Below are 26,823 nucleotides of genomic sequence, written 5' to 3' on the forward strand. Positions count from 1 at the left end.
TGTTCCCTTCCCAGCCCTCAGTCCCTGACTCAGCTGCTCTCCCATAGTTGGTTATTTTTTATTTGGGGCTTTAGCCATGTATAGGGAGGGGAGGGTGTTCTTTCCAACCTCAGGTCCCAACTGTCTTCACATTGTTAACTCCATGTGCCCTCCTCCAATAAAACTAGCTAGTTGGGTGTGGTTATTTTATATATATAAAATAAAGATTGAATGAGATACAATGAATATATATAGGAGTAGGATTGCTGGGTCAAGGGTAAGACCTTATACTCTTAACCACTACACATTTCAGCTAGCTTTAGTCTCTACTATTATTTTTTTTTTGTTGTTTATTTATTTTTGAGAGAGAGAGTGCAAGCGGGGGAGGGGCAGAGAGAGATGGAGATAGAGGATCCAAAGCAGGTTCTGTGCTAACAGCAATGAGCCAGATACGGGGCTTGAACTCATGAGCCATGAGATCATGACCTCAGCCAAAGTGGGACACTCAATTGACTGTCCACCCAGGCACCCCTCTACTATTATTCATTAATAATATTACAACACCAATACTCACTTCTACCTATTATGTGTCTCTGTTGCAAAGCCCTTTACTTTTATTATCACAAATCCTCACCTCAATCCACTAACACAGGAATGATTATCCCTGTTGTACAGGTGAGAGAAATGGGTTCACGGAAGTGAGATAATTGGTCTACACTCAGTGAACTCAAGTGGAGTTGGGAACACAACTCACATCTGCCTGTTTTCTGTGCCCTCTGTGACTGATATCACGTCCTGAGCCTGGCCCACAGCTTACAAAACATGCCTTTTCCCCTCCTTTCGGGCCTTTTCTGGAAGTTAGGCTGGCCCGAAATCCCAAGGGAAAGAACTGCACACTCATTCCCCTGCTCTTTTCCCCAGCTGGGGCTGAAGGCCAGGGGAGGGGCTTCCCTGGGACCTGGAAATAAAATGGAGGGAGGGCTGGGCTGGGCCAGGCAGTGTCTTAAGGAAGTAAGGAAGCTGTGAGGGGGGAGGTAAGTTTTTGCGGTCTTGATGGGGCAGCTCCTGGAGAGCAGGTGAAGTGAACTTGGCAGAGTTTGGCTTTGGACGGGGAGTGAGGAGTGAGGCTGAAGCAAACGGACTTGGGTAGTGCTAGTTGGGGGGTTCACAGATAGGGCTGGCCTAGAGAATCCCCAAGTTGTCAGAAGGAATGACTGATTTTACCTGACTGGGGAGGGGGCTCTTTGTTCCATGACCACTCCTTAAGCCCCTTGCACTGTGTCAGGCCCTCTCTGAGCTTGGAATAGGGAGAACATCTCAGGGAGAGTCACCCAAGGATCAGTGGGGGTAAGGCAGAGACAGACAATGAGGCACACTTGACTAGGAAGTAGGAAGGGCAAGATGAAGAGGGGACTGTGTGAGCCATCTAAAATGGCTTTCCAAAGAGTGGAATATAGGGAAATTGGGGTTTCAAGGTTGCATATGTTTAGCCCTGGGCCAAAGGAGCATGTTGCAGGTGGAGGGAGCTGTCTCCACAGACAGTTGGAGCTTGAAAGAGCTGAAGCAGAGAGGTTTAGGAGAGAAAGTGTCAGGTGAGCCCAGGGCTATCAGATAGCTGGATCTCTACTGTGCAGTCTGGTTGCCAGTAGCTATAAGCCACAGTGGCTATTTCAATTTAAGTTAGTTAACATCAACTAAAGTTAAAAATCTAGCTCCTCATTTGTACTGGCCACATTTCCAGTGCTCAATAGCCACATGAAGCTCGCAGCTCTGGGACTGGGGAGAAAGGATATAGAACACATCTATCATCCATCGTCACAGAAAATCCCTCTGGCCAATGGAAAGCCTCAGGAGGGGTTCAAGGACACATGAAAGAGAGAGCGGGCTTAGACTGGGCTGCCTGGCCTGTGTGAGCCTAGCCTCTGAGGTCTCTGGACTGTAGGTGAGGAAATAATCCCCAGAAGACGGAGGTGGTGTGACTCACCTCCTGCCAGCGTAGCATGAACTCTGCTCCCAGGGGCAGGAACTAACCAGATAGGGCCTCTTCAGACCCAATTGGGGATCCCTGATCAGTGTGACCAGAGCCAGGGTCGGAGAAACATGGAGTGAGTAGTCCTGGGGAGAAAGGAGGAGCTGCCGAGTGGGGCCGAGCCTGGGTCCAGAGGGGCTTTCCAGTTTGGTTCCAGTTGGCAAGCATGGGATTGGACAGGAGGGCTGGGAAGGCATGTGTGAGTTGAGAGGAGAGACCAGAGTGGAGGTTCACTGGATGGAGGTGAGGCTGCACTGTGTTGAATGATGAAAGGGACCTTCTGTTCCCACCCTAACTAGCTTTTCTATTTCGTTCTCAGGCCCAACACTATCCAGGTGACAAGGATGGAATATGCCATGAAGTCCCTCAGCCTTCTCTACCCCAAGTCCTTCTCCAGGTGAGGAGAGCCAAGGGTAGAAACAAAGGGGAGCTACCTGTGAGCTATAAGGCAGACCTTCTCAAACTTCAACAAGCTTCTAAGTCACCAGGGCATCTTGTTAAAATGTAGATATTGATTTAGGAGGTCTGGAGTAGGACCCAGATTTTGTACTTTTGACAAGCCCTCAGGTGACTTTAAGGTTGGTATCCTCTCCCCACACTGCTACCACATATTGAGTAGAAAAAGGTAGACACTGTGCTTGGACCTTCATTCTTGATCTCATTTAAACCTCATCACAACTTTGGGAAGTGGGGATTATTACACCAAATTAATAGATGGGGACACTGAGGCACAGAACGGGTGCTCTTCATCACTTAACAAATGGGTAGTAGAACCAAGATTCAAACTTGGGTCTGACTCCAAAACCAAGGTTCCCCCTCTACTCTTCTGGTTCTACGTCATGTATATCAGAATTCAAAACTATCTTACATTGACCTCAGCTTTGCCACTTCATTTCACTTCACGGGTGGGAAGAAAGAGGCCAAGACAGGAAAGTTGGTATTGGGGAACGTGGGATGGGTCTCCTATCACCTTGCTACTCATCATGGTCAGTGTCAACCAACAGCATCAATGCCACTCCGAAACTTATTAGACATATAAAATCCCAGCTTCCACCCGGACCTCCTGAATCAGAATCAGGTCTCCTGAGGACTTAATATGATCACTGAAGTTTGAGATGCATTGATCTAACAGGACTTTTAGTGATACCGGTAAGTCTTAGAGCAAGCCTGGTGGGTGATAGAGGAAGAAGAATATGATGAGCTCAACCTACAGGGGTAGGGGAGTGAGTTCCCTGAGAGGGGTGAGGGCTGGGAGGCAGCAGGCTGCTCATTCTGATGCTCCAAATTGCCCGCAGGCATGTGGCAGTTAGCACCTGCACCTCAATGGTGACCCAGCAGCTACTGACCGAGTCCAGCCTGGAGGCCCCCAAGGCCCGGCCCTGCAGAGTAAGCACTGCTGACCGGAGTGTGCGGAAGGGCATCATGGCGCACAGTCTCAAGGACCTCCTCCACAAGGTGAGGGACAGGACTACCCTCAGCACAGCCCAACCACTGGGACTGTGGCTGAGAGCTGGCCCTGCTGGCTTCCTCTGTCCTCTGAGTCATGAGTTGGGACTTCAGCAGGGATAGAGTTCATAGGTTAGATGGTGAGAAGATTTCCTTTCTGATGCCCACTCTAACGAGTTGGTAGTGCCTGCCTGGAGTGCTGTCCAATGGATTAATGATGTCTGTCTGGTGACAAGGGGAGGGCAGTATACTGCAGCAGAATACCTATAGGATTGCCATCCTATATCTACAACAGTAGATCAGTGGCATTTTCAGAGCATATTTTTCTTTTTTTTTTTTTATTTAAAAAAATTTTTTTTTCAACGTTTATTTATTTTTGGGACAGAGAGAGACAGAGCATGAACGGGGGAGGGGCAGAGAGAGAGGGAGACACAGAATTGGAAACAGGCTCCGGGCTCTGAGCCATCAGCCCAGAGCCTGACGCGGGGCTCGAACTCACGGACCGCGAGATCGCGACCTGGCTGAAGTCGGATGCTTAACCGACTGCACCACCCAGGCGCCCCGTTTTTTTTATTTTTTAATGTTTATTTACGTTTTGAGACAGAGTGCGTGCAAGCTGGCAAGGGGCAGAGAGGGAGGGAGAGAGAAATCCCAAGCAGACTCCACACTGTCAGTGCAGAGCCCAACATGGGGCCGAACTCACAAACTGTGAGATCATGACCTGAGCTGAAACCAAGAGTTGGAGCCACCAGGCACCCCTGAGGCATATTTTTCTTACTGGAAAGACCTTTAGGTTCTCTTTTCCATTGTACACATGCCTGGAAGTTGGGGAAATAGGTAAGATTTTAGAGATTCTCTTCCCCATTTCCTCCCTTCAGCCAGGGCAGTTCTTCCATCCATCTCCTACACTGGCTTTCCATGGCAGGCTTTGTTAACCGCTGTGGAAGAATCTTCAAACTATTGATCAGGTAAGCTTCTAGAGCAGGAAACAAAAGACACACAGCTCTTGTGGATGGTAGTAACAGCCGCCAAGAATGACACCCTTCCCTGTTTCCATGTTCCCTCTCTACTAGGCTGGGGATAACTTCTCCCCAGCCTCTCCTATAGCCTCATCTAATCTTGCTCTTTATTAGTCTTGTGCCTCACTGCCTCATTAGCTTATGCACTCTAGGGGATGTCCCAGTTGCCTGGCACAGATTACACATTTGGATTAGGCTTCTGATTACTACAGTCTGTTTAACATATAGAAATCATAGCTTACCTAAGCCTCTATTCTGGAGTCTCTCCCCTGTTTCTGTGAATTAGGTCTGTTCTTCTTCATGGGAGCCAATCTCCCCTCTCTTGTGAGGCTTGTGGCTGTGACACACCAATTTTTTATGCCCTGAATCAAAAGGACTTTTTCACACTTGAGTCTAGACTTGGTAGTGTTTTTTCACCTGAGGGCTGGGGACCACTTCCTGTGCTAAAATGGACTTGTCACACATGGCTTCCCAGAATGCACGCCCTGGGACTGATTAGGTCATGAGTGAAGCTGAGGAGTTGTCATTTTAAGCAGTTGTTTCAGGAGAGTCTTATAGCCACTGAGTTTGGGGACCCCAAGTCAGAATCCTAACTCCAAAGGATGCAAGGAGAAACAAGAGTGAGGGTCCATCTTTCCAAGATGGAACACAGGTCAGAAGTGAATCTTACTAATGGAGCAGGGAGGACATCAGCCTATCTGGACTGCTTTTCCAAGTTTGGCAATACAAAGAAAGGAGCAGAGAGTGAGGGAAAGAGGGTAAGGTGATATGGTTGGCAGTGACCAGAGTATAAGTCCCTTATTGGCCATGGAAAAGAACAGAGGGATTTCATTTTAAAAGATAACAAGGGGTGCCTGGGTGGCGCAGTCGGTTAAGCGTCTGACTTCAGCCAGGTCACGATCTCGCGGTCCGTGAGTTCAAGCCCTGCGTCGGCCTCTGGGCTGATGGCTCAGAGCCTGGAGCCTGTTTCCGATTCTGTGTCTCCCTCTCTCTCTGCCCCTCCCCCGTTCATGCTCTGTCTCTCTCTGTCCCAAAAATAAATAAACGTTGGAAAAAAAAATTAAAAGATAACAATAAGCCTTTGAAAGATTTTTAATTTATTACTATTATTTTTTTAATGTTTATTTATTTTTGAGAGAGAGAGAGGAGGGGCAGAGAAAGAGGGGGATAGAGCATCCAAAGCAGGCTCAGCGCTGACAGCAGAGAGCCGGATGAGGGGTTCAAACTCATGAACTGTGAGATCATGACTGGAGCCGAAATCAAGATTCAGACACTCAGCCGACTGAGCCACCCAGGTGCCCCTCAAAATTAATTTTAAAAAATCTTCCAAAGGGGCACCTGGGTGTCTCAGTCATTTGAGCGTCCAATCTTGATTTCGGCTCAGGTCAGGATCTCACAGAAGACTTAATGTTAAGATGGCAATACTTCCCAAATTGATCTGCAGATTCAGTGCAATCCCCATCAAATTCCAGCTACTCTTTTTACAGATATTGACAAGCTTATCCTAAAATTTACATAGAATTATTTCTATGAGCCAGAACCAAAATAGCTAAAACAATCTTGGAAAAAGACAAACTTGAAAGACTCACACTTCCTGATTCCAAAACTTACTACAAAGCTACAGTAATCAACTCTGTGGTATTGACATAAGGAAAGACACTCTATTAGTTTTCTAGGGCTTCCATAGCAAAGTATCACAGACTGATACTTAACAGAAATTTATTTTCTTTCAAATCTGGAGGCTGGAAGTCTGAGATCAAGGTGCTGTCAGGGTTGGTTTATTCTAAGGCCTCTGTTCTTGACTTATAGATGGCTGCCTTCATGTTTACATGGTCTTTCTCTGAGTATGTCTCTGTATCCTAAACTCCCCTTCTTATAAGAATACCAGTAATATTGGGTTAGGGCCCATCTTAATGACATCACTTTAATTACCTCTTTAAAGACTCTATCTACAAAGACAGCCAGATTCTGAGGTACTGCGACTTAGGATTTCAATATGTGAATTTGGGAGCTCATAATACATACAAATCAATAGAATGGAATTGAAACTCCAGAAATAAGCCCATGTATCAATGGACAATTGATTTTTTGACAGAAGAAAGAATAGTCTTTTCAATAAATAGTGCTAGGACAATGGAATATCCACATGCAAAATAATGAAGTTGCATCCCTACTTCATGCCATGAACAAAATTAAGTCAAAATGTATCAAAGAGTTAAAACTATAAAACTCTTAGAACTAAACAGGTGTAAGTCTTCATGACTGGTTTCTTAGATAAGGCATCGAAGCACAAGCAATCAGAGGAAAAAAATCAATCTTCATCAACATTAAACACTTCCATGTATCAATACGTGTTATTAACAAAATTAAAAGACAACCTACAGAATGGGAGAAAATATTTGCAAATCTCATATATGATAAGGATCTAATATCAAGAATACATAAAGAACTTCTATAACTCAACAATAAAAAGATAACCCAATTAAAAATTGGCCAAAAAAACAGGGTGCCTGGGTGGCTCAGTTGGTAAAGCATCCAACTTAGGCTCAGGTCATGATCTTGCGGTTTGTGAGTTCAAGCCCCGCGTTGGGCTCTGTGCTGATGGCTCAGAGCCCGGAGCCTGTTTCGAATTCTGTGTCTCCCCCTCTTTCTGCCCCTCCCATGTTCATGCTCTCTCAATAATAAATAAACGTTAAAAATTTTTAATAAAAAAATTGGCCAAAAAAAATGGAATAGACTTTTCTCTGAGAAAATATATAAATGGGGCACATGGGTGGCTCAGTCAGTTAAGCGTCTGACTCTTGATTTCAGCTCAGGTCATGATCTCACAATTCGTGAGTTAGAGCCTCATGTCAGGCTCTGCACTGACAGCACAGAGCCTTTTTGGGATCCTCTCTCTCTACCTCTCCTCTCTCTCTCTCTCAAATATAAACATTAAAAAATTAAAGATAATATATAAATGGCTAATGACATATGAAAAGATGTCCAACATCATTAGTCATTAGGGAAATTCAAATCAAATCTGCTTCATACCCACTAGAATGGCTAAAATAATGGACAGACACTCCCTCTCTCTCTGCCCCTCCCCTGCTCATACTCTCTCTCTCTCTCAAAAATAAATAAACATTAAATAAATAAATAAAGGACAGACAATAACAAGTACCAATGAAGATGTGAAGAAATTGGAATCTTCACACATTGCTAGTGGGAATATAAACTGATATAGCTGCTTTGGAAAATAGTTTTGCAGCTCCTCAAAAAGTTAAACATACAGTTAATTGTGTGACTCAGCATTTCCAGTCCTAGGTATATACCCAGGAAAACTGAAAACATATGTTCACTTGCAAACCTGTACATGAATACTCATAACAGCAGTATTCATAATACTCAAAAAATGGAAACAACCCAAATGTCTATGTTAACTGATGAATGGATTAAAAATGAGATATACCTATATAGTAGAATATAATTTGGCCAGAAAAAGAAATGAATCATGTTACAACATAGATGAACCTTGAAAACATACTGAGGAAAAGAAGCTAGTCTAAAAAGACCACATATTATATATGATTCCATTTATATGAAATGTCCAGAATAGGCAAATCCATAGAGACAGACAGTAGAGGTTGTCATGGGCTGGGGGATGGGGAATGACTGCTAATGGGTACTGGGTTTCTTTTGGGGTGATGAAAATGTTCTGAAATCAGATAGTAGTGATGGTTGTACAACTTGGTGAATATTCTAAAACACAATGAATTGTATACTTTTTAAGTTTACTCATTTATTATTTTGAGAGAGAGAGCATGAGCGGGGGAGAAGCAGAGAGAGAGGGAGAGAGAGAGAATCCCAAGCAGGCTCCACACCATCAGCACAGAGCCTGATGTGGGGCTTGAAACCACAAACCACAAGATCAGGACCCCAGCTGAAACCAAGATTCTGAGGCTTAGCCGACTGAGCCACCCAAGCACCCCATTAATTGTATACTTTAAAAGGGTGAATTTTGGGCACCGGTGTGGCTCAGTCAGTTAAGTGTCTGACTTAGGCTCAGGTCATGATCTTGCAGTTCATGGGTTCAAGCCCCACATTGGACTCTGTGCTGACAGCTCAGAGCCTGGAGACTGCTTTGGATTCTGTGTTTCCCTCTCTGTCTGCCCCTCCCCTGCTCGCCCTTTGTTTCTCTCTCTCTCTCTCTTAAAAATAAATATTAAAAAAATTTTTAAAGGTGAAATTTATGATACATGAATTATATTCATGTATATTATATTATATTATATTATATTCTCAATAAAAAGTTACATATGTGATTCCCATTATATTTTTTTGGACAGCACTGTTCCAGAACATAACCATGAAGCCAGGTACCAAGAAGGACCATAATACAGAATCTTTGGATTGTGATTCCCACAGCAAGAGCCTGGATTCCAGGCCTTTTTCCCATAGATCCTTATCCACTTGCTCTTTCCCTGGCAGCTGAGATGATGTAATATGGATTTTCCTCATGCTCTGTGGCTGTATGGGGATGGCAGAAACATCACTGATCTTATTCTCCAGGTCCGGGACACCCTGATGCTGGCAGACAAGCCCTTCTTCCTGGTGCTGGAGGAAGATGGTACAATTGTTGAGACAGAAGAGTATTTCCAAGCCCTGGGGGATGACACAGTGTTCATGGTCCTCCAGAAGGGGCAGAAATGGCAGCCCCCATCAGAGAAGGTGAGGTTCCCACCTGTGTGGTAGGGAGAACATTGGGAGTCTGGGAGAAGTCCTTTTTTGGGGTGTGGGGGGTAGGTTGCCAACCACAGGCTTCTCTTGATACAGAGCACTAGGTACCAACTCTCCCTCTCCCGTAAGCCCGGCAAGAAGATTGATGTGGCCCGTGTAACCTTTGACCTATACAAGATGAACCCACAGGACTTCATTGGTTGCCTGAATGTGAAGGCCACTCTGTACGGCACCTACTCCCTTTCCTATGACCTGCACTGCTACCGGGCCAAACGCATCATGAAGTGAGTGAATTGGGATTAGCTGGGGATAGGGTGGGTATTCATCAATGAGAGAGTCCCTCTCTGTTCACATGGACCTCAGCTTTCTAGGGCCTTGGACTAGTGTTGATGCTGACAAAGCATGGCAGCATATTCTAGAACTTTATGGCTGAACTGGTGCTTTAGCAGATGCCAAAGGGATACACATATCTCCTCCAGGTGGAACTGGGATACATTATTTTTCTATAAAAAATTTTTTTTAATGTTTATTTATTTTTGAGACAGAGAGACAGAGCATGAACGGGGGAGGGGCAGAGAGAGAGGGAGACACAGAATCGGAAACAGGCTCCAGGCTCTGAGCCATCAGCCCAGAGCCTGACACAGGGCTCGAACTCACGGACCGCGAGATCGTGACCTGGCTGAAGTCGGACGCTTAACCGACTGCACCACCCAGGCGCCCCTACATTATTTTTCTAATTACCTTCCACCATAACAACTTATTTTTTCACCTAAAATAGTAAGTTTTCCTAAGTAGTCTTCTAATTGGTTTTTAAAAAGTGAACACATGTCAAAGATTTTATTGAACTCTTTAATTAAGGGGAGAACCAGGAAGAAGTTACAATCAGTTCAAAGGAGAATTCAATATACACAGCTCCATCAAGACAGATAAATTCACAGATACAAAACTGGATTTTTCTATGGGGGTGGGAGGGATGAAATAACTGTTCTTCCATAGATGGAATTAACTTGCAAGTCTGTGGACAATACTCATTTGTATTGATGAATGAACTTCTTTCAAACTTTCTACTTTACTGTGGAAGTCTAATCAAGTAACATGGGAAGCATGAGAATATGTTAAATCATAAGACAAATACTGTTAGGGTACAAGTACTGTTAGGGTGATGTTTCCCAATTTCAGCTGCTCCACTGGTGTTCTAATGAATTCTTACCCCATCGGGCGGATGCAGCCACTGATGCAGAGGCATCCAACGATGCCAAAGCCACAAAGCTAGGGAGTAGCAGAGCATGGCTTCTTGCGAGTTTCTTCTGACAGATTCTAGTCCTCCCCAATTGCTTCATTTAGCATCTACTGAGCACACACTGTGTGCCTGGCCCTATGTGGTAAGCTTAAGACCCAGATATAAACAAGATGTCAGAACAAGCTCCATTGTTGCCCCCAGTACCTTGATGAATGCCAGCACATAGCAGTAATTTGAATGAATGATAACGCATATGATCCTTGTTCTTAGAGGCCTTCTGAGAAATCCTGCTCAGGGTCCCCAGAGCTCTGTCAGAACACACGTAGCTAGAGCACACTAGACCTTTTGGCTTTCTGAGTTAATTCTGTGCATATCCAGTCTGCAGATGAGGGACCTGAAGCCTTGCCAGAGATGACATTCAGTGACAGGTGCTCTGAGCCTAGTTCTGTGGCTAGAAATCCCATATTCCTCCTACACCATATCATGCCCCATCTTGATCTGGGCTTGCTGCCGGTAGTTTGCAGATTTCAAAACCTAGAATAGAAGCTTCAGCCTTTAAATTCAGTGCATTTAGGGGAAGTAAGACTCTCAGACCTGAACCCAAAAAAACAAAACAAGCTGAAGTAGGTGTGGTGACTTAATGGTGTCAGCTTTTTATTATTTTTTTAATAATAGTTTTATATTTATTTTATTTTTTTAATAATAGTTTTATTTTTGTTGTTCCGTTTTAAAATATATGTAACATAAAATTTACCATCGTAACTGGTTTAAAGTGTACAATTCAGTGGCATTAAGTACATTCACAATGTTGTGCAACGGTTACCACTATCAATTTCCAGAACTTTTTCATCATCCCAAAATGAAACTCTGTCCCCATTAAACACCAACTTTCCACTCCTCCTTCCCCCAGCCCCTGGTAACCTGTGTTCTACTTTCTTTTTCTTTTGTGTGTGTGTGTGGCGGGGGGGTTCTACTTTCTATCTTGTTAAGTTGCCTAGTCTAGAGATCTTACACAGTACTTGCTCTTTTGTGACTGGTTTCTTTCACTGAGCATAATGTTTTCAAGGTCCATCCATGTGGTAGTCTGTGTCAGAATTTCCCTCCTATTTATGGCTGGACAGCTGGTTTTAAGCCTTAGTACTCTAATTTGAGAAATGGGTATACTTCTCAGGTATAGCCTTTAACATTTTTTTTTAATTTTTTTTTTAACATTTATTTATTTTTGAGACAGAGAGAGACAGAGCATGAACGGGGGAGGGGCAGAGAGAGAGGGAGACACAGAATCGGAAACAGGCTCCAGGCTCTGAGCCATCAGCCCAGAGCCTGACGCGGGGCTCGAACTCCCGGACCGCGAGATCGTGACCTGAGCCGAAGTCGGACGCTCAACTGACTGAGCCACCCAGGCGCCCCTAACATTTTAAAGAATTTTCATGTGTAGATGTTTAGAGTTCTGATCATCTTTGTCTCCCTATACCTTAACCATAAGTTCATTTATTGAATGAAGGTTAACAGTTTGTAAGTTTTAATACCAGCCAGAAAGTCTTTATTTTCCTTTTGTTTTCCCCTCCCTGATCTCCCCTAGGACTAAACACCCCTAGTGACTCTTCCTCGTCTATCTCTTTTAAATAGATTTGGACAAGAACTTGGTTGAAGTAGTCAAGCATTCCACCAGCTACTCTTGACCCCACGTTTACCCTACTCATCTACCTATTAGGCTCCACATTAAGTGACTTAGGTTATTTCAACCTCAGAACGCTGTGAGGGATCAAAATAGTATGATCTTATTTTATGGTTGGGGAAGCAGAAGCTCAGAACTATAGCAGTTTGCCAACCTTCACACAGCTGATAAGACTGGATTAGAACTCTGGCCTATTTGACTCAAGTTCTGTTCTCATTACATTGCAATACCAAGCATGAAGATCTTCATGTCCAGCGCTCTGAACATTAGCTAGACTACACATGACTTGGAAAGGTCTCAGAGTCTAGAACAGAGGTCATGAAGGACAGAGCCATGGGATGGAGATTAATCTGGCTGGCCTAAAGCAGTATTACAAAAATTAAAGGTCTTATTAAATGAGGGTGAATTTTCCATGAGAAAATAGGGAGGTGACGGACATCTCAGTTAAGGCATGATTGCAGGCAGTGTCTGTAGACCCTTTCCCATTTGCGAAGGGAAGGCAGCATCTGTTCCTGTTGACACATCACTCTACAATTTATGAAATTATGGAGGCAGCATTTAGAGGCTGTAGGGAGGGGTTTTCTTTGTGTTTTGACTCTAGTGCCTTTTTCTTCCACCCAGGGAAGCTCTTCGTTGGGCCCTCTTCAGCATGCAGGCCACAGGCCATGTGCTGCTTGGCACATCGTGTTATATGCAGCAGTTCCTGGATGCCACAGAGGGAGGGCAGCCCCCTGAGGGCAAGGCCCCATCGCTCATCCCATCCTGTCTGAAGATGCTGCAGTGAAGACCCAAGTCCTTAGAGGCATTCCCCAGAGAAGGACTAGATGGGGGGCCCCCATGCTCAGCTAGTAGCACCTACAAACCCAGTTAGGCAGCTTCTTATCTTGCCACACCTTCCTCACCTCCCAGGACCTCGAATGAAGAAGGCTTCCCAAGGGAAAAGGTCAGAAATCTGGGATAGGCCGGGAAAGGAGAACTGAGTGTTCTTAGCCTGGCCCAGCTACTTCCTGTCCAGGGTAGTTTAGCTGACCAAGACGGGTCACCAGCAGGCTAGCATGAGGTCTGCCCCTCAGCTACCTGTTTTCACATGCTCTACTTCCATCGCGCTCCCCACTTCCTGGTCCCTCAGCCCTGATACTCCTGAGTGAACTGTCAAGTCCACTAGTGTATGTTACTAGAGAGTTTGCATTAAATTATTTATGCTAATACATCTTTGCCTGTGTTCTTTGGGGGTGAGGGTGGGGTTCTGCCTGGAAGGTTGGAAAGGTCTAAGGGAGGAGAGGAATCTACTGTCAAACCATTCTTCAAAATGTGGGGTTATAGGTACAGGACTTTTTCTGCCAAAAAAAAAAAAAAAGAATTGCAATTGATTCTGGAACTAATGTCTGCTTCATCAGAGACTTGAACAGACCACATAACCAAAACAGTAAAGGACAGTTTCCAGAATAAATCTGCTTATCAGAAGGGCTTTGAGTGTCGACAGGGTGGGACTAAGGCACTCTTCTAATTTCTCAGTATTACATTTTATTATACCCTTTTAAGTGTTTAGGTGGGAACATACTTATCAGGCTGTACCAGAACCCTCCATCAACGCTCTCCGTAGCTTGCCAGATAGTTTACCTTTCATGTTCAGCACTGTCAACTTCAGGATTTCAAAATAAGCTTTTCTGTAGCCACAAAAAATATTAGTTTCTCATCAGTGTGAGCTGGCATTTTTCCATAATAGGGCAACTCAAACAAGATAAGCATGAAAGGCAAAGTTTGCAGGTGACTATGCTTTAGTCTATGACTCTCACATTCAAAAATGTGTCATTTATGACCCTGAATATAAAGCCTAGATGGGTTTATTAAGTATAAAGGCCTGTGTTGCCAAAGCTAGAGTCTGGAGAGTTATTGCTGGCAGCTGATCCAAACCTGCAGCCATGTGTGGGAGGGGTGCAGAGCTAACAGGAAAATAGTTTCTATTCTGGGCTTTCCTGCTCTTGCATTTATGGCTAGAGGCCTGGCTCAGTGCTGTCCTGGCTCTGCAGGGTAGGCCTTTCCATGTGGAGGCACCATGTTCATACAAGCACATGCAGAGGCTACGACCAACTTGCCCCTCTTCTTTTCTTCTTTTTTTAACATTAATGTATTTATGTATTTAATTAAAAACATTTTTTCTAATGTTTATTTTTGAGAGAGACAGAGTAAGAGTGGGGAAAGGACAGAGAGAGAGGGAGACACAGAATCTGAAGCAGGCTCCAGGCTCTGAGCTGTCAGCACAGAGCCCAATGCGGGGCTCGAACTCACAAACCGTGAGATCAACACCTGAGCCGAAGTCGGACACTTAACCGACTGAGCCACCCAGGCACCCCTATTTAGTTTTTAAGTAAACGCTACACCTAATGCCCAATCTGGGGCTTGAACTCACAACCCTGATATCAAGAGTTGCATGCTCTACTGATTGAGCCAGCCAAGTGTCCTTTTTTTTTTTTTTAATCTTTTTTTAATTTTTTTTTAAGTAAGCTATCTGCCCCTCTGGTGAAGTTAGTCATAAGCCGAGTTGGGCTAAGGGTGGCAGAAGTTTGGAATGTGTCCAATCTTTCCTCCTCCTAAGACTCAGAGTTTCACAAGTAAGTTTTGAGTGACTGACCACAGTCTCTTGGCATTGAGCCCTCTCAGCTCAGGGAATATTAGGTTCTTCCTTTTCCTCCAGGAACCTGGAGACTAATGGAGTCATACCAGCTGTGGGCAGTGAACAGGAGAGGGCAGTCTTTGATGAGGCTAGTGTATATGAAAGAAAAATTCCAGAGAGCACGGGACCTCAGAGAGCCTGAGGCCAGTCCAACTGGGGAAACGGCCTCTCCCATGGCCAAGTGCCCTCAGTGGAGGAGAGGTCTGTTGCAGTTAAGGCACACCGTGTACCAGCCCCTGGGCCTTAGTCTTTCCACTTTTGCTCAAGCTGGTACTTATTATGAAAGCACAGGAGGCCTTTCAGAAGAGGGTTTTTAAAATGCTGTGGGGCCTTATGACAAAGCACAGTACTGTCTGAGCCCAAAACAAGATAAAAACCACTTGCACTCTTGCCAAATGTCTTGTCAGTTCTGTCTCTATTCGGGTACATCTATTCAAAAAGTGATTATTCAAATCTTTGAATTAAAAATAAAAAGATAAGTTTCTTGAGGTATAATTTACATAAAATGAATTTTCCCCTTTTAAGGTATAGACAATTAAGTTTGGGTTTGTTTGTTTTTTAGTTTTGGCAAATTCATACTGTTATGTAACCACCATTTCTAGCATGCCAAAAAGTTCCCTTATGCTCTACTTCCCAACCTCTACTCACCCCACCCTTGACTCTTTTCTGCCAATATAGCTTGCCTCCTTTTCTAAAATGTCATGTAAGTAGAATCATATAGCCTTTAAAAAAAATTCATTTCTACTGTTTTCTTTTTTTTAATTTTTTTTACATGTATTTATTTATTTTTGAGAGAGAGAGAGACAGAGCACAAGCGGTGGATCGGCAGAGAGAGAAGGAGACACAGAATCTGAAGCAGGCTCCAGGCTCTGAGCTGTCACCACAGAGCCCGACACTGGGCTCGAACTCACAACTGCAAGATCATGACCTGAGCCGAAATCAGACGCTCACCCAACTGAGCCACCCAGGTGCCCTGTGTTTTTATTTTTTCTTTTTTCAACGTTTATTTATTTTTGGGACAGAGAGAGACAGAGCATGAACGGGGGAGGGGCAGAGAGAGAGAGAGACACAGAATCGGAAACAGGCTCCAGGCTCTGAGCCATCAGCCCAGAGCCTGACGCGGGGCTCGAACTCACGGACCGCGAGATCGTGACCTGGCTGAAGTCGGACGCTTAACCGACTGAGCCACCCAGGCACCCCTCTTTTTTTTTTTTTAAGTAGCCTTCATGTCTACCCTGGAGCCCAGCATGGGGCTCGAACTCACAACCCTGAGATTGAGACCTGAGCTGAGATCAACAGACAGATGCTTAACTGACTGAGACACCTAGGTGCTCCCCATCTACCTAATTTTACTTAAAATTATTTGTGGGGGGGCACCTGGCTGGCATTTAAAACATTTTACGAATCATACAGTCTTTCATATCTGGCTTAGATTTTTAAACCAGCAAAACATATCAACAAGATTAAAAAAACTTACACGATTCCAAAGGGTAAAATCATTATTCGTCTTCTCACCCCTGATTCCTTCTCCAGAAGCAAACACCATCTCGTTTTTGTGTGTCCTTTCACAAATGTAAAGGCATAAAATGTAATACATATATATGAATCACACACACATATGCATATTCTAGTCACACTTGTCCTCCCTTTTCCTTTTTTGCTTTAATATATTTTGGAAACCGATTCACATAAGCAGATACAGACATACACATTCCTTAATCAATGGCTGCATAGTATGGATATGCTACAACTGACTTAGCCACTCCTCTGTTGATGTTCAGTCTTTTCCTGAACAATGAATTGAAAGTTACAGTTTTTTTAGTAAATAAACAATACACAAGCTGCATGTAAGTTTTGTATAGGTGTAATTATAGGACAAAACCCATGTTCTTTGTTTTTCACTTAACATCTCATTTCTCCCGTTGTTCCCTGCCTCTGCCTCCCTTCTTCCCAGTACCTGTTCCTCCTGGTGCATTTCTAGTTCTTCACAACCCTTCTGTCACCACACATGCTGGAACTTGCTCTCTGATTTCACTCAGCTCCTCTCCTTTTACTCTCTCAGCATCTGCACAGGGTTTAGCAAGGTGGGCTGTGGTGTGCTGTGTGTGCTGTGATCTGTGTCCACGGGGTGAACTTCTTGTTGTCAGGGCTTGCCTTGTTGATTCCTGATTCCAGCTCAGAGATGCCAGGGCCTGGTATAGAGTTAGTGTTAAAAAAATGTTGAATTGGTGATATATTAGATTTATGTCCCCTACAGAGCTAATCATAGGACAATTTATGTCTTCAGTTTTGAGATTTGTTTTGATAAATAATGCTGTAGTGAATCTCATTCTCCCTCAGGCCCTTTTCTTCTTTTGGATTGATTATGCACCAGGCTGTTCTTCCAAGCAGGCTTACTGGACCAAAGGGGACTTTTTTCCCCCCTCAATTTGCCTTACAAAATTGGGCACAGTCGTATTTTGTTTTAAGATTTTAATTTAGGGGTGCCTGTGTGGCTCAGTCGGTTAAACACTGGACTTGGACTTGGGCTCAGGTCATGATCTCTCAGTACACGAGTTTGGGCCCCGCATCGGGCTCTGGGCTGACAGCCTGGAGCCAGCTTCAGATGCTGTGTCTCCCTCTCTCTCTGTGTCCCTCCTCCGCTTGCGCTCTTCTCTCTCTCTCTCTCAAAAAAAAAAAAAAAAAAAAAAAAGACATTAAAAAAAAGATTTTAATTTTAATTAATCTCCACACCCAAAGTGGGGATCAAAAATCCTATGCTCTACCTACTGGGCCAGCCAGGCGCCCCACAGGTGGTTTTTTGAAGTCAGAAGCTCCTATGAATTGGAATGGTAATCAGACAGAGTACCTTAATCTTTCGTTCCTGTTTTGTCCTAAGACAAGTCCTGTGATCGCGAGTAAATTCCTTAGCTGCTCTGTGCCTCAGTTTCCTCAAAAGCATAGACTGGGAGTAAAATATTTTCTGCCTGCAGGAAGGCAAAGCTCCGCCTTCTCACGCCTCTGAGCCAGCCGGCTCGCTAGTTGTATTGACAGGCATTCTGACCAATCAGTACGCTGTGGGAGAGCGGGTCGGCCCTTCTCCACACATGCGCATTGTCCTTGCTCGGGAGATGGGTGGCTGCAGTGTTTTGGGCCGGATCTGGGGTGTATGGCGGCGGCGGCCAGGGGTCCACGCAGTGCCCAAGGCCCCAGGCTTTGGCACCGAAGCCGGGTGATTACCCCTTCTCCCGCCCCTTCGTGTGGGTGGGACGGTGGGGCCGGGGTAAAGTGTGTGTGGTATCTGGACTTCGGTAGGCATAGGTTCTAATCCCGCCACTATTGTGTGACCGACCCTAAACTACTCACTTGGTTTCTCTGAGTTTCAGTTTCCTCCTCTGTAAAATGGGGCCAGATGTGCCTGAACTTGCGGGAAGCTCACCCCAGGCATTCTGAGGCATTTGTAGGAGGTGGCAGTATATAAGGTGTGGGGAGATAAGAATGGATACCTCTCAGGAAACGAGTGATCCTTCCTACTGCGTACTCTACCTTTTTCAGACATCGGCTGCGACCCCGAGGCTCCAGCAAACGGTCGAGGCCCCTGGGGGGCCAGCCATTCCCGGGGCTGCTGCAGCTAGAGAACCTCAGTCGGGAGGAGCTGGTTGATGTGCTGAGGGCTGCAGTAGTGGACCAGAAAGGTGAGGGGTGGGAGGGGCAGCTGCACACAGACTCTGGAGGGGAGCCTGCTGCTCAGAGCCTTCTAGGGGCTGACAGGGCTCCCTGCTAAAGTCTTTGGGGTCATATCCTCGTGTTGCCTCCCACTGGTGGTATGACCTGGAACAGGCCTCATAATCTGTCTGAGCCTCAGCATCGTGGGGATGGGGGTGAGAGGGTGCAAATAACTAGAGAGTCTTCAACATAGTAGGCACTTGGTAATAGGAATTGCCATAAGAAATTGTTTACCGATGGACAAAACACAGGCTTTGGAGTCAGATCGAGGCTCTGTAATCAGCTTACTGTGTGGCTGTAGGAAAATAATTTCTCTGAGCCTCAGTCTCCATTCAGTGATTTGTTAATTCTCTCAATTGTTTATTGAGTAGAGGCTTTGTTCCAGGCACTGTTCTAGGCACAGGTATGCAGTGCTGAACAAGATAAATATGGTTCCTGCTCCCAGGGAGCTAATATTTTAGTGGCAGAAATGGATTCATCAGGAAATAAGTGAACAAAGTACTTACTAGTGATCAATGCTATGAATAAAACAGGGTATTATGACCATGTGGCAGACATTAGGTTGGGGAGTCAGGCCTCTCTGTGGTGGCAACATTTGAGCCGAGATGATATGAAAGAGTCAGACATGTGAAAATCTGGGACAGCAAGTATAAAAGCCTAAGGTGGCAACTAGCTTAGCATATGCGAAGGACAGAAAGAAGTTCAGTTTAGGGTGTAGTTGATAACTCAGGTCTGAGAGTTGTAGTGGGGTCACAAGATAAGATGAATTGAGAAAGTACTTTATAAACTCTAACTGCTGCTTTTGTGTTGCTCATGCTCATGTAATATATGTTTTAGGACCTCTAGTGACATTGAATAAGCCACCGGGTCTACCAGTGACAGGTACGGGCAGGGGATGGGGATGTAGTGAAAGAGGGTTTGAAGGTTCTGAGGGAGGGGATACTGAAGAGAACGGGTCAGTGGGATAAAGCCAAAGGCCTCTGAGAGCAACTTGTACTTTTCCTTTTTTGTCCCCCCAGGAAAACCAGGAGAGTTGACATTGTTCTCAGTGCTGCCAGAGCTGAGCCAGTCCCTGGGGCTTGGGGATCAGGAGCTCCAGGTTGTGCAAGCATCTGGGAAGTAAGTGATGGTGGGGGCGGTGATAGGAATGTAGGAGGACAGGTATCCATCTTGGGTGAGGGAACACTTGCTTGGGAGTAGGTCGAGACATTTTCCACAGGCTGGTTTGGGAGCACAGAGGAAGGATGCAAGGAAAAGGAGGAAGTGAACAGATCTGGGTTCAAATCCATACGCACAAACTGTGATCACAGGCAAAGCATGAAAACTCACTGAGCCTCAGTTCCCTTAATAATAAAATAGAGCTAATCATACCTATGCTCAGCGTGCAGTCACTTCTCCAATACCATAATCATGGCAGGCATTGCTCGTTGACCCATGATATTCTTTCCTCTAAAACCGCTATCAACTAGAGCCGGTACTTGGATGAAATATTTCTGAAATTCCACAAACTCGTAGGCTTGTGGGGAATTTAATTATTTATGAGCTATTATACACAGAATTCCTACTGTAATGCCTGGCACATTGTAGACATTCAGCAGTGGGGGTAATTGTTATGACATTTGGCTCTGAGCTCCTTGGGGACCAGGGCAAAATGAGCACATTAAATTATGTAGTCTTAGTATCAAACATGAGAAAGTCTTTCTTGTTTCTCAGGAGGAGGTCTTGAGTTATAGTTCTGGTGTGATTGCTTTGCCTTAAGCAGGCCAGTGTGCCTTCCCAAGCATGCTCCCTTTTTTGGGGGTGAGCCCAAGGGACTTCAATTTTGTGATTTATCCTCTTTCTCCAGAGAGACCTCTGGGCTTGTACTCCTCTCCAGTTGTCCTCAGACAGCCAGCCGCCTCCAAAAGTTCTTCATCTACTCACGGAGAGCCCAGAGGCCCACAGCCAACTACTGGTGAGTGGTGCTGGGAGGCTCCCATGGCAGTAGGGAGGTCCTGGCAAGCCACTCTGTGACCTCTTCCTGCCTCTTTCTTAGTGCTGTCACTGATGGGATCCCAGCTACTTCTGAGGGGAAGATCCAAGCAGCTTTGAAACTGGAACACGTTGATGGCGTTGATCTTGTGAGTCATGGTCTGGCAGGGAGCAGAAGGGGACTCTCCAAATATATTATCCCTACAGAGGAATCAAGGGTAGAGACTTGGGGAGGGGGCTGGCTCTCCTGTCCCCTAAAACAGGCAAGTAACTACTACTTACACTATGGCCCTGTCTATTAGCAGCAGCGAGGGTCTGGGCTTAGGTGCCAGGTGTGTGTGAAGCTTGTTCATTCTTGGGGGCTGACACCACAGGTAATTCCAGTGAAGTCCCCATCCCGAAAAGACTTCCAAGAAGGTGTCAAGAGGACCCTCAGCCACTTCCATGTGGTGGCCATGGGCTCTGGCTGTGCCTTGGTCCAACTGCAGCCACTGACAGGTGGGTCTGGAGCCCCAGCCAGCCTTCGTACCTCTATTTGGCTGGAGGAGGCAAGGGGGATGGAAAGAAGGTGGTGGTGTTAATGGAAGCCTGGGGAGCATCTGTGGGACCCCAGGGGTAGGTAATCAGGCCCATCTGGAGGAGGTAGCACTTCTGTCAGTCTGGTGGTCATTCCTTTGTAGCTCATCTTATTTTTTTCATACTGATCTCAGGATCTTTTCTTTGTCTTTGGTGTTCTGTGGTTTCACGATGCCAAGTCTGATAGGTATGTGGGTTTAGTTTTATTTATCTTGCTTGGGATTCACCTGAATCTGAACATTAATATATTTCATCCATCCTGGAATGTTCTTTCTCTCTTCCAGTGTTGCACCTCTTGCATTTTCTCTATTCTCTTCCTTTTGTATGCCTAAGAGATGTGTCTGACCTTCTCATTCTCCTTGCTTGGTCTCTTTTCTTTCATATTTTTCATTTCTTAATCCTTGTTGCATTCTGGGTAATTTCTTTAGCTCTGTCTTCCAGGTGAATAGTTTTCTCTTCAATTGGATCTAATCTGCCAGTTCAGCCTATCCATTGGCTGTATTTTTCACTTCTAGAAGTTCTATTTGGTTGTTTTACAAATAAAAATGGCCTTTAAAAATATATAGCATCTTTTTTTTCTCAATTGTTATTTTTTGTCTTTAACCATGTTAAACACATTTGTATGTTGTATTTCTATATTTTCATTGTCTAAGATTCTGGAGGGTCTAATCCTGTGATGTTTGATGCTGACTCTAATACTTGGTGAATGGTTTTCTCATTGCTCTGTGATTTAGGATTGTGAATTCAAGTTCAGCTAGGCCTTTATCTTTGGAAGTCTTTTGTTGCCTCACTGTAGATAAGCCTCTCGGGAGAGGTTCTGCCTTTGCTTCTGTCAAATGCCCCAGGGCTGTCACTAGTTCAGGATCTCTCTAAATATTGTCTCCGTTGGAAGTTCACAGATCACTCAAGTAGTGTTAATTTGAGCCCCACACCTGTGTGAGAGCAGGCTCATGGTTGTGAATTCTCAGGGGAAACTTTCTCATTCCCCACTTATCTACCGTTGACTGGCTTTTGCTCCTAGTCCACCCCATCACTGGAGATGTAGCCCCTCTAGTATTTCATTTGGGTACTAAGGCCTCACCCCTGGCCCCTGGGTAGCTACTTAACCCCAAGGGCCCTGGATACTCAAGATTGGCAGTATCCCTAGAATAGGTGAAACGTTGGCTCTGTGTGCTCTGGATTTGTTTTCCCCTGGTTTTGGTCTTGGGATCTTACTTTCCTATATGCCCAGATGCATATTTAAAAGGATGATTGTTCTATTTTTCTGGTGTTTCTAGGTGGTTTATAGCAAGAGGGTTTTTAAACTTTTTTTTAAGTTTATTTGGTTTTGAGAGAGAGAGTGTGAGAGGGGCAGAGAGAGAATCCCAAGCAGGCTCTGCACTGTCATATATGGGGCTTGAACCCATGAACTGTGAGATCATGACCTGAGCCGAAATCAAGAGTTGGATGCTTAACTAACTGAACCACCCAGGCACCCAGCAAAAGGGTTTTTAGATTATCCAGTCCACCATATTGCCGGACATGGAAGCAGAGTATAGCTCCTGGGTTTGAATCCTAGCTTATGGTGGTAGGCAAGTCACTTCTCTTTGAGCTTCAGTTTTCCTATGTGTAAGATGGGAATGATGATAGGATCTGCTTTATAGGGCTGTCATGAGGATTAAATAAGTTTACATAAGTAAAGCATTTTGTACCATGCCTAGCACACAGCCCCCCAATTCTGTATTTGTCAAGGTACTTTTGGTTGTCAGTTTCCCAAAAACTTGTTCAAATTGGTGTCAGCCAAAAACAGGGAATGTACTGGTTCATACAACTTAAGTTTAGGTGTTCCTGGATCAAGAGGCTCAGAGGACGTCCTCTGGAAGCTGTTTCTCCATTTCTTCTTGCCTCGGGCATGTTGGCTTCTTTCTCCCACAGGCTATCCTGTGGTGAAGGTAGAGATGGCCAGGGCTCCAGCAGCTCCTGACCTGCACCCCACCAGTTTAGCACCCTCACAGGAAAGAGCATTCCTTGTTTCCAGTAGCTTCAGCAGTAAATTCAGGGTTGTATCTCTTCACAAGCGAATCCCACAGGCCAGGTGGATTGATAGGACTGTCCTGACCTGGTCTTTCACCCTGCTCTGGAGGTAGGGGCAGTAGCATTGACGTCACTGAAACCACATGATCTGGGAATGGGAGCGGAGTGGTGTTGTTTTCCCAGAGGAAAGGGGGAGTGATGAACCTGGGTGGGGCAGATAGAGCAGCTGCCCACCCTGTCATCTCTCTCCTGTCCCCCAGTGTTCCCCAGTCAGCTCCAGGTACACATGGTACTACAGCTCTGCCCTGTGCTCGGGGATCACACATACTCTGCCCGTGTGGGCACTGTCCTGGGTCAGCGCTTTCTACTGCCAGCAGAGAGCACCAAGCCCCAAAGACAGGTACCCAAGCCTACCTACCTGCCATTTCAGGGGGTGGGCAGCACCTTCAGACATTAGCTATGAAATTTGGGACTGAGGTAGCCCTCTTGGCTTCCAAGGCTATCTGTAGCCCTATCTTGCTGTGTGGCCCTGAGCAAGTAACATCCCCTCTCTTGGGCCTCATTCTGCCACCCATCTGTTCAATAAGGAAATTTAACTTATTGAAGGGCCAGTTTCTCAAGGCCCTTCTAAGTCAGCTGTCCTTTGGGTCTCTTTGGTATAAGGGGTAAAAGTAGTGGTGTATGTGTGCATGTGTTAGGGTAACTATCTGCTTTAACGGAGTAACCCCAAAGTGCCAGAGTCTTAGCACAGTAATTTCCCTCCACATTAAAGATAATTAATGGGGGTGAGGTGGGTGAGCTTTACTCCAAGCAGTCACTCAGGACCCAGGCCATTGCTATGCAGCCAGATGAAGGGAGACAGGACAGTGCGGGTTCACGTGGGAGGTGTTCGTGGGCCAAGTCTGGAAGTGGCATATGCTTGCACTCCTGTTCCATTGGCTAAAACTATCATATGGCCTCACCAAACTGCAAGAGGGACTCAGAAATGTTTACCTGTGTGCACAGGTGGAAACTGATTTAGTGAACCCTACCCAGTCTCTGCCATAGCATGATTGTGTGTGTGTGTGTGTGTGTGTGTAGAGGAAGTGAGTAACAAATTATGGACATGGAGCGGGGGAGAAAGGGAGGAAATCTTTGCCTTACTCACATTTTGGTTAGAGCTGTTGGAACTTAACCTGGCTGAATGCTGACATGCCTCTCCCACCCCAGGTCCCGGATGACGCCCTCCTCAGACGCCTCTGCCTGACCCCCTCCCAGGCTGCCCAACTGCCCTTGCATCTCCACCTGCATTGTCTCCATCTTCCAGGCATGAGGCCCGGGGAGGCCCCCATGAAGCTTCTGGCACCCTTGCCCTCTTATTTCTCCAGGACCCTACAGTGCTTGGGGCTCCACCAACAATAATGCTCCTTCTGTTCCTTTTGTTTCTGCTGGAAAGCAGTGGGGATGGGGTGGGAGATGAACCTACGATGAGGCCTGAGGAGAATGAGGTCAGTACTCAACATGCAGTAAGGCCTCGCTTTAAGATCCTGGGCTCTGCATTCGGACACACCTAAGATCAAAGCCTGCCTAGGCCACCTGCTGCATGGTGTTAGGCAAATGACTTCATCTCTTTGGACGTGCATTAATAAAAGTACCTACCTCATAGTATGGTTTTGAAGATTTGCTAAGAAAGTGAGTATCATGGAGCACGCTTTCTGCTGAGTTCAATATGTGGTCTTTTTATTTGGCTGTTTCTGTCCTAATTCTAGCTGGGAGGAAATGTTTGTTTTTTTTAATTGTGATAACATACACATAGCAAAATTTACCATTTTAACCATTTTTAAGTGAACAGTTCAGTGGCATTAGGTACATTTACACTGTTGTGCAATCACATCATCTTACAGAACTGAAGCTCTGCCCCATTAAACACTGATTTCCCATCCGCTAGTAGCCCCCATTCTCCTTTGTCCCTATGAATCTGACTACTCTGGGGACTTCATATTGAAATGAAGATCTCAGATCTTTTATAGTAAAAAACTGAAATATATCAAACATACAACGAGTACATAAACATCTCTGGGATTTAAAGAATTACAAAGTGACACCCATATAACCACCACTCAGGGCACAAAACAGAAACATGCCTCTTATTCCTTATTAGGGCAGTAGTTCTCAACCCTGGTCCCACAGTAGAACCCCCTCCTCCTCCCTCTCAGGAAGCTTTAAAAATGCGCTGTACCCTCCCTGTGATTCTGCACCCCAAAGATACCAATTTAAGCAGTCTGGGCCGGAGATCCTGGCATCAATCTTTTAAGTTCCCCAAGGGGTTCTATTGTTCATCCTAGGTTGGAAACCCTAGCCTGACATGGAAGTTTCCCTTGTTTGTCTTGTTAAGGTTTTCCACATACATATGCATCCCTAAACAATACACTTCGTTTTGCCTGACTTTGGTGTTTCCATAAATGGAGTCATGCTGTGTATGTTCTTTTGTGATTTGTTCTTGTTCCACGCTGTGAAATGCATCTGTGATGTATGGTGTGGGTTTGAATTCCACTGCATGGCCACACCAGTCTATCCATTCTACTGTTAACAGACAGGTCATTCGGCTATTGGCACGACAGTGGTGTAAACTCACTTGTATGCATTTCCTGGTTCGTTTATGCAAGAGTTGCTGGATCAGAGTATATGTATCTCCACTTGACTAGTCTTGTTAGTTTCCTAGGACTGCTATAACAAATTACCACACCTGAGTGGCTTAAAACAACAGAAATCAATTTTGTCATAGATCTGTCTGGAGGCCAGTCTGAAATCAAGTTGTCAACAGGGCTGTGCCCTCTGACGCCTCTAGGGGTGAATCCTTCCTTTCCTCTTTCAGCTTCTGGTGGCTCCAAGCCTTGACTTGTGGTTGTATCACACCAGCCTGCCTCCATCTTCATACGGCCTTCCAGTGTCTGTGTCTTCTGACTCTTATAAAGACACTTGTCATTGGATTTAGGGCCCACTTGGATAATCCAGAGTACTCTCATCTCAAGATCTTTAACTTAATCACATTGACAAAGACTTTTTTTCCAAATAAAGTTATTCACAGTTTCCTAGCAGATATATCTTTGGGTGTAGGGAAGACTACCATTCAACCCACTACAACTAAGAAATACTAAAATACTACTGATATTTCCTTTTTAGGCAACCATGGCCCCTTGCTAAGGAAGGGACAGACCCACTCCCTCTGGAGAAGGGCTGGGTTTAGGCAAGGTTCATCCTTCTTTCATCTTACGTTATAAATCTAACACCCTTAGATGTCACTCTGCTGCTAGCCCAGCTTCTACCCTGGGCTTGGAGACTGGGTATCTCCCAGTGGTGAGCAGTCTGGCAGTGTGTCCTAGTTTTCTCACTGCCATATGATCTTGGGCAAGCCATGTCTCTCATTCAGACTCATCTATAAGTTTCCTCATCTATAAAATGAGGCTTATCCTCCCATCCAAAGGTCAGAGATGTCAGGGAGTCCCCGAATAGGAAGCCCCATATCTGTCGCTAGTGAGGCAATTCTGGCCCTTGCTTTGTGGAAGGTTGCTGATGGCCTGTAGCTCTCACTCTGGACCTTGGGGTACAGGGCCTTAGCCTACCCTCTCTTCAACCTCCAATAGGAATGGAGCCAAGCCCAGGATACTTCACTTGCTCCTTTTTATTTGGCACTGCATCCAGGATAGGGGCAGTGAGGATCAAAGCAAGGGCTTCTGTAGCCTCACATCCCCCATGCTCCCTAGACCCTGGTATGCACTGATCAAGGACAGGAGT

The 26,823-nt window shown here is 45.3% G+C and overlaps 3 protein-coding genes across 9 annotated transcripts in view; 2 read left to right on the forward strand and 1 right to left on the reverse strand.

The window, feature by feature from the left end:
- The window catches only part of IL17RE (interleukin 17 receptor E), a 58,324-nt gene extending 31,510 nt beyond the window's left edge, over positions 1-26,814 (reverse strand). For 4 of the 5 annotated variants that reach the window (XM_040492035.1, XM_040492033.1, XM_040492034.1 and 1 more), the window contains exons 1-3: positions 24,688-26,814; positions 16,742-16,976; positions 16,262-16,346 (exon numbers count right to left, since the gene is read on the reverse strand). In XM_040492035.1, the coding sequence (XP_040347969.1) occupies positions 16,262-16,284 (23 nt within the window). In that variant the 5' untranslated portion in view covers positions 16,285-16,346; positions 16,742-16,976; positions 24,688-26,814. Of the gene's footprint in view, positions 1-16,261; positions 16,347-16,741; positions 16,977-17,632; positions 17,761-24,687 lie in introns of those variants that run through there. The other variant, XM_040492032.1, reaches the window with a different exon arrangement.
- On the forward strand, positions 920-13,318 carry CIDEC (cell death inducing DFFA like effector c). Its single transcript, XM_040492061.1, has 6 exons — positions 920-1,013; positions 2,328-2,405; positions 3,304-3,463; positions 9,025-9,183; positions 9,289-9,476; positions 12,732-13,318. The coding sequence occupies exons 2-6, from the start codon at positions 2,353-2,355 to the stop codon at positions 12,892-12,894; spliced, it is 723 nt and encodes a 240-aa protein (XP_040347995.1). The 5' UTR covers positions 920-1,013; positions 2,328-2,352; the 3' UTR covers positions 12,895-13,318.
- On the forward strand, positions 17,856-24,693 carry RPUSD3 (RNA pseudouridine synthase D3). 3 transcript variants are annotated; one of them, XM_040492053.1, is made up of 9 exons: positions 17,856-17,995; positions 18,319-18,458; positions 19,327-19,371; positions 19,509-19,608; positions 20,336-20,443; positions 20,525-20,609; positions 20,835-20,958; positions 23,310-23,449; positions 24,259-24,693. In XM_040492053.1, the coding sequence occupies exons 1-9, from the start codon at positions 17,871-17,873 to the stop codon at positions 24,448-24,450; spliced, it is 1,059 nt and encodes a 352-aa protein (XP_040347987.1). In that variant the 5' UTR covers positions 17,856-17,870; the 3' UTR covers positions 24,451-24,693. The 3 variants fall into 3 exon arrangements, with proteins under 3 accessions (XP_040347987.1, XP_040347988.1, XP_040347989.1); XM_040492054.1 differs by lacking the exon at positions 19,327-19,371; XM_040492055.1 differs by lacking the exon at positions 23,310-23,449 and having other exon boundaries at positions 24,259-24,376.
- Positions 26,815-26,823: the final 9 nt, after the last annotated feature.

Source organism: Herpailurus yagouaroundi, unplaced genomic scaffold (assembly GCF_014898765.1).
Source record: "Herpailurus yagouaroundi ecotype Mexico unplaced genomic scaffold, PumYag 183, whole genome shotgun sequence".
NCBI classification, from domain to species: Eukaryota; Metazoa; Chordata; class Mammalia; order Carnivora; family Felidae; genus Herpailurus; species Herpailurus yagouaroundi.

What these genes read in the sequence shown, in the direction of transcription:
- CIDEC (XM_040492061.1), top strand. Translation starts at nt 2,353, where the DNA reads ATGGAATATGCCATGAAGTCCCTCAGCCTTCTCTACCCCAAGTCCTTC. An exon ending in TCAAGGACCTCCTCCACAAG is followed by an intron (nt 3,464 to 9,024) that starts GTGAGGGACAGG and finishes CTTATTCTCCAG; the next exon opens with GTCCGGGACACCCTGATGCT. An exon ending in GGCAGCCCCCATCAGAGAAG is followed by an intron (nt 9,184 to 9,288) that starts GTGAGGTTCCCA and finishes CTCTTGATACAG; the next exon opens with AGCACTAGGTACCAACTCTC.
- RPUSD3 (XM_040492053.1), top strand. Translation starts at nt 17,871, where the DNA reads ATGCGCATTGTCCTTGCTCGGGAGATGGGTGGCTGCAGTGTTTTGGGC. An exon ending in GTTGTGCAAGCATCTGGGAA is followed by an intron (nt 19,609 to 20,335) that starts GTAAGTGATGGT and finishes CTCTTTCTCCAG; the next exon opens with AGAGACCTCTGGGCTTGTAC. An exon ending in CCAACTGCAGCCACTGACAG is followed by an intron (nt 20,959 to 23,309) that starts GTGGGTCTGGAG and finishes CCTGTCCCCCAG; the next exon opens with TGTTCCCCAGTCAGCTCCAG.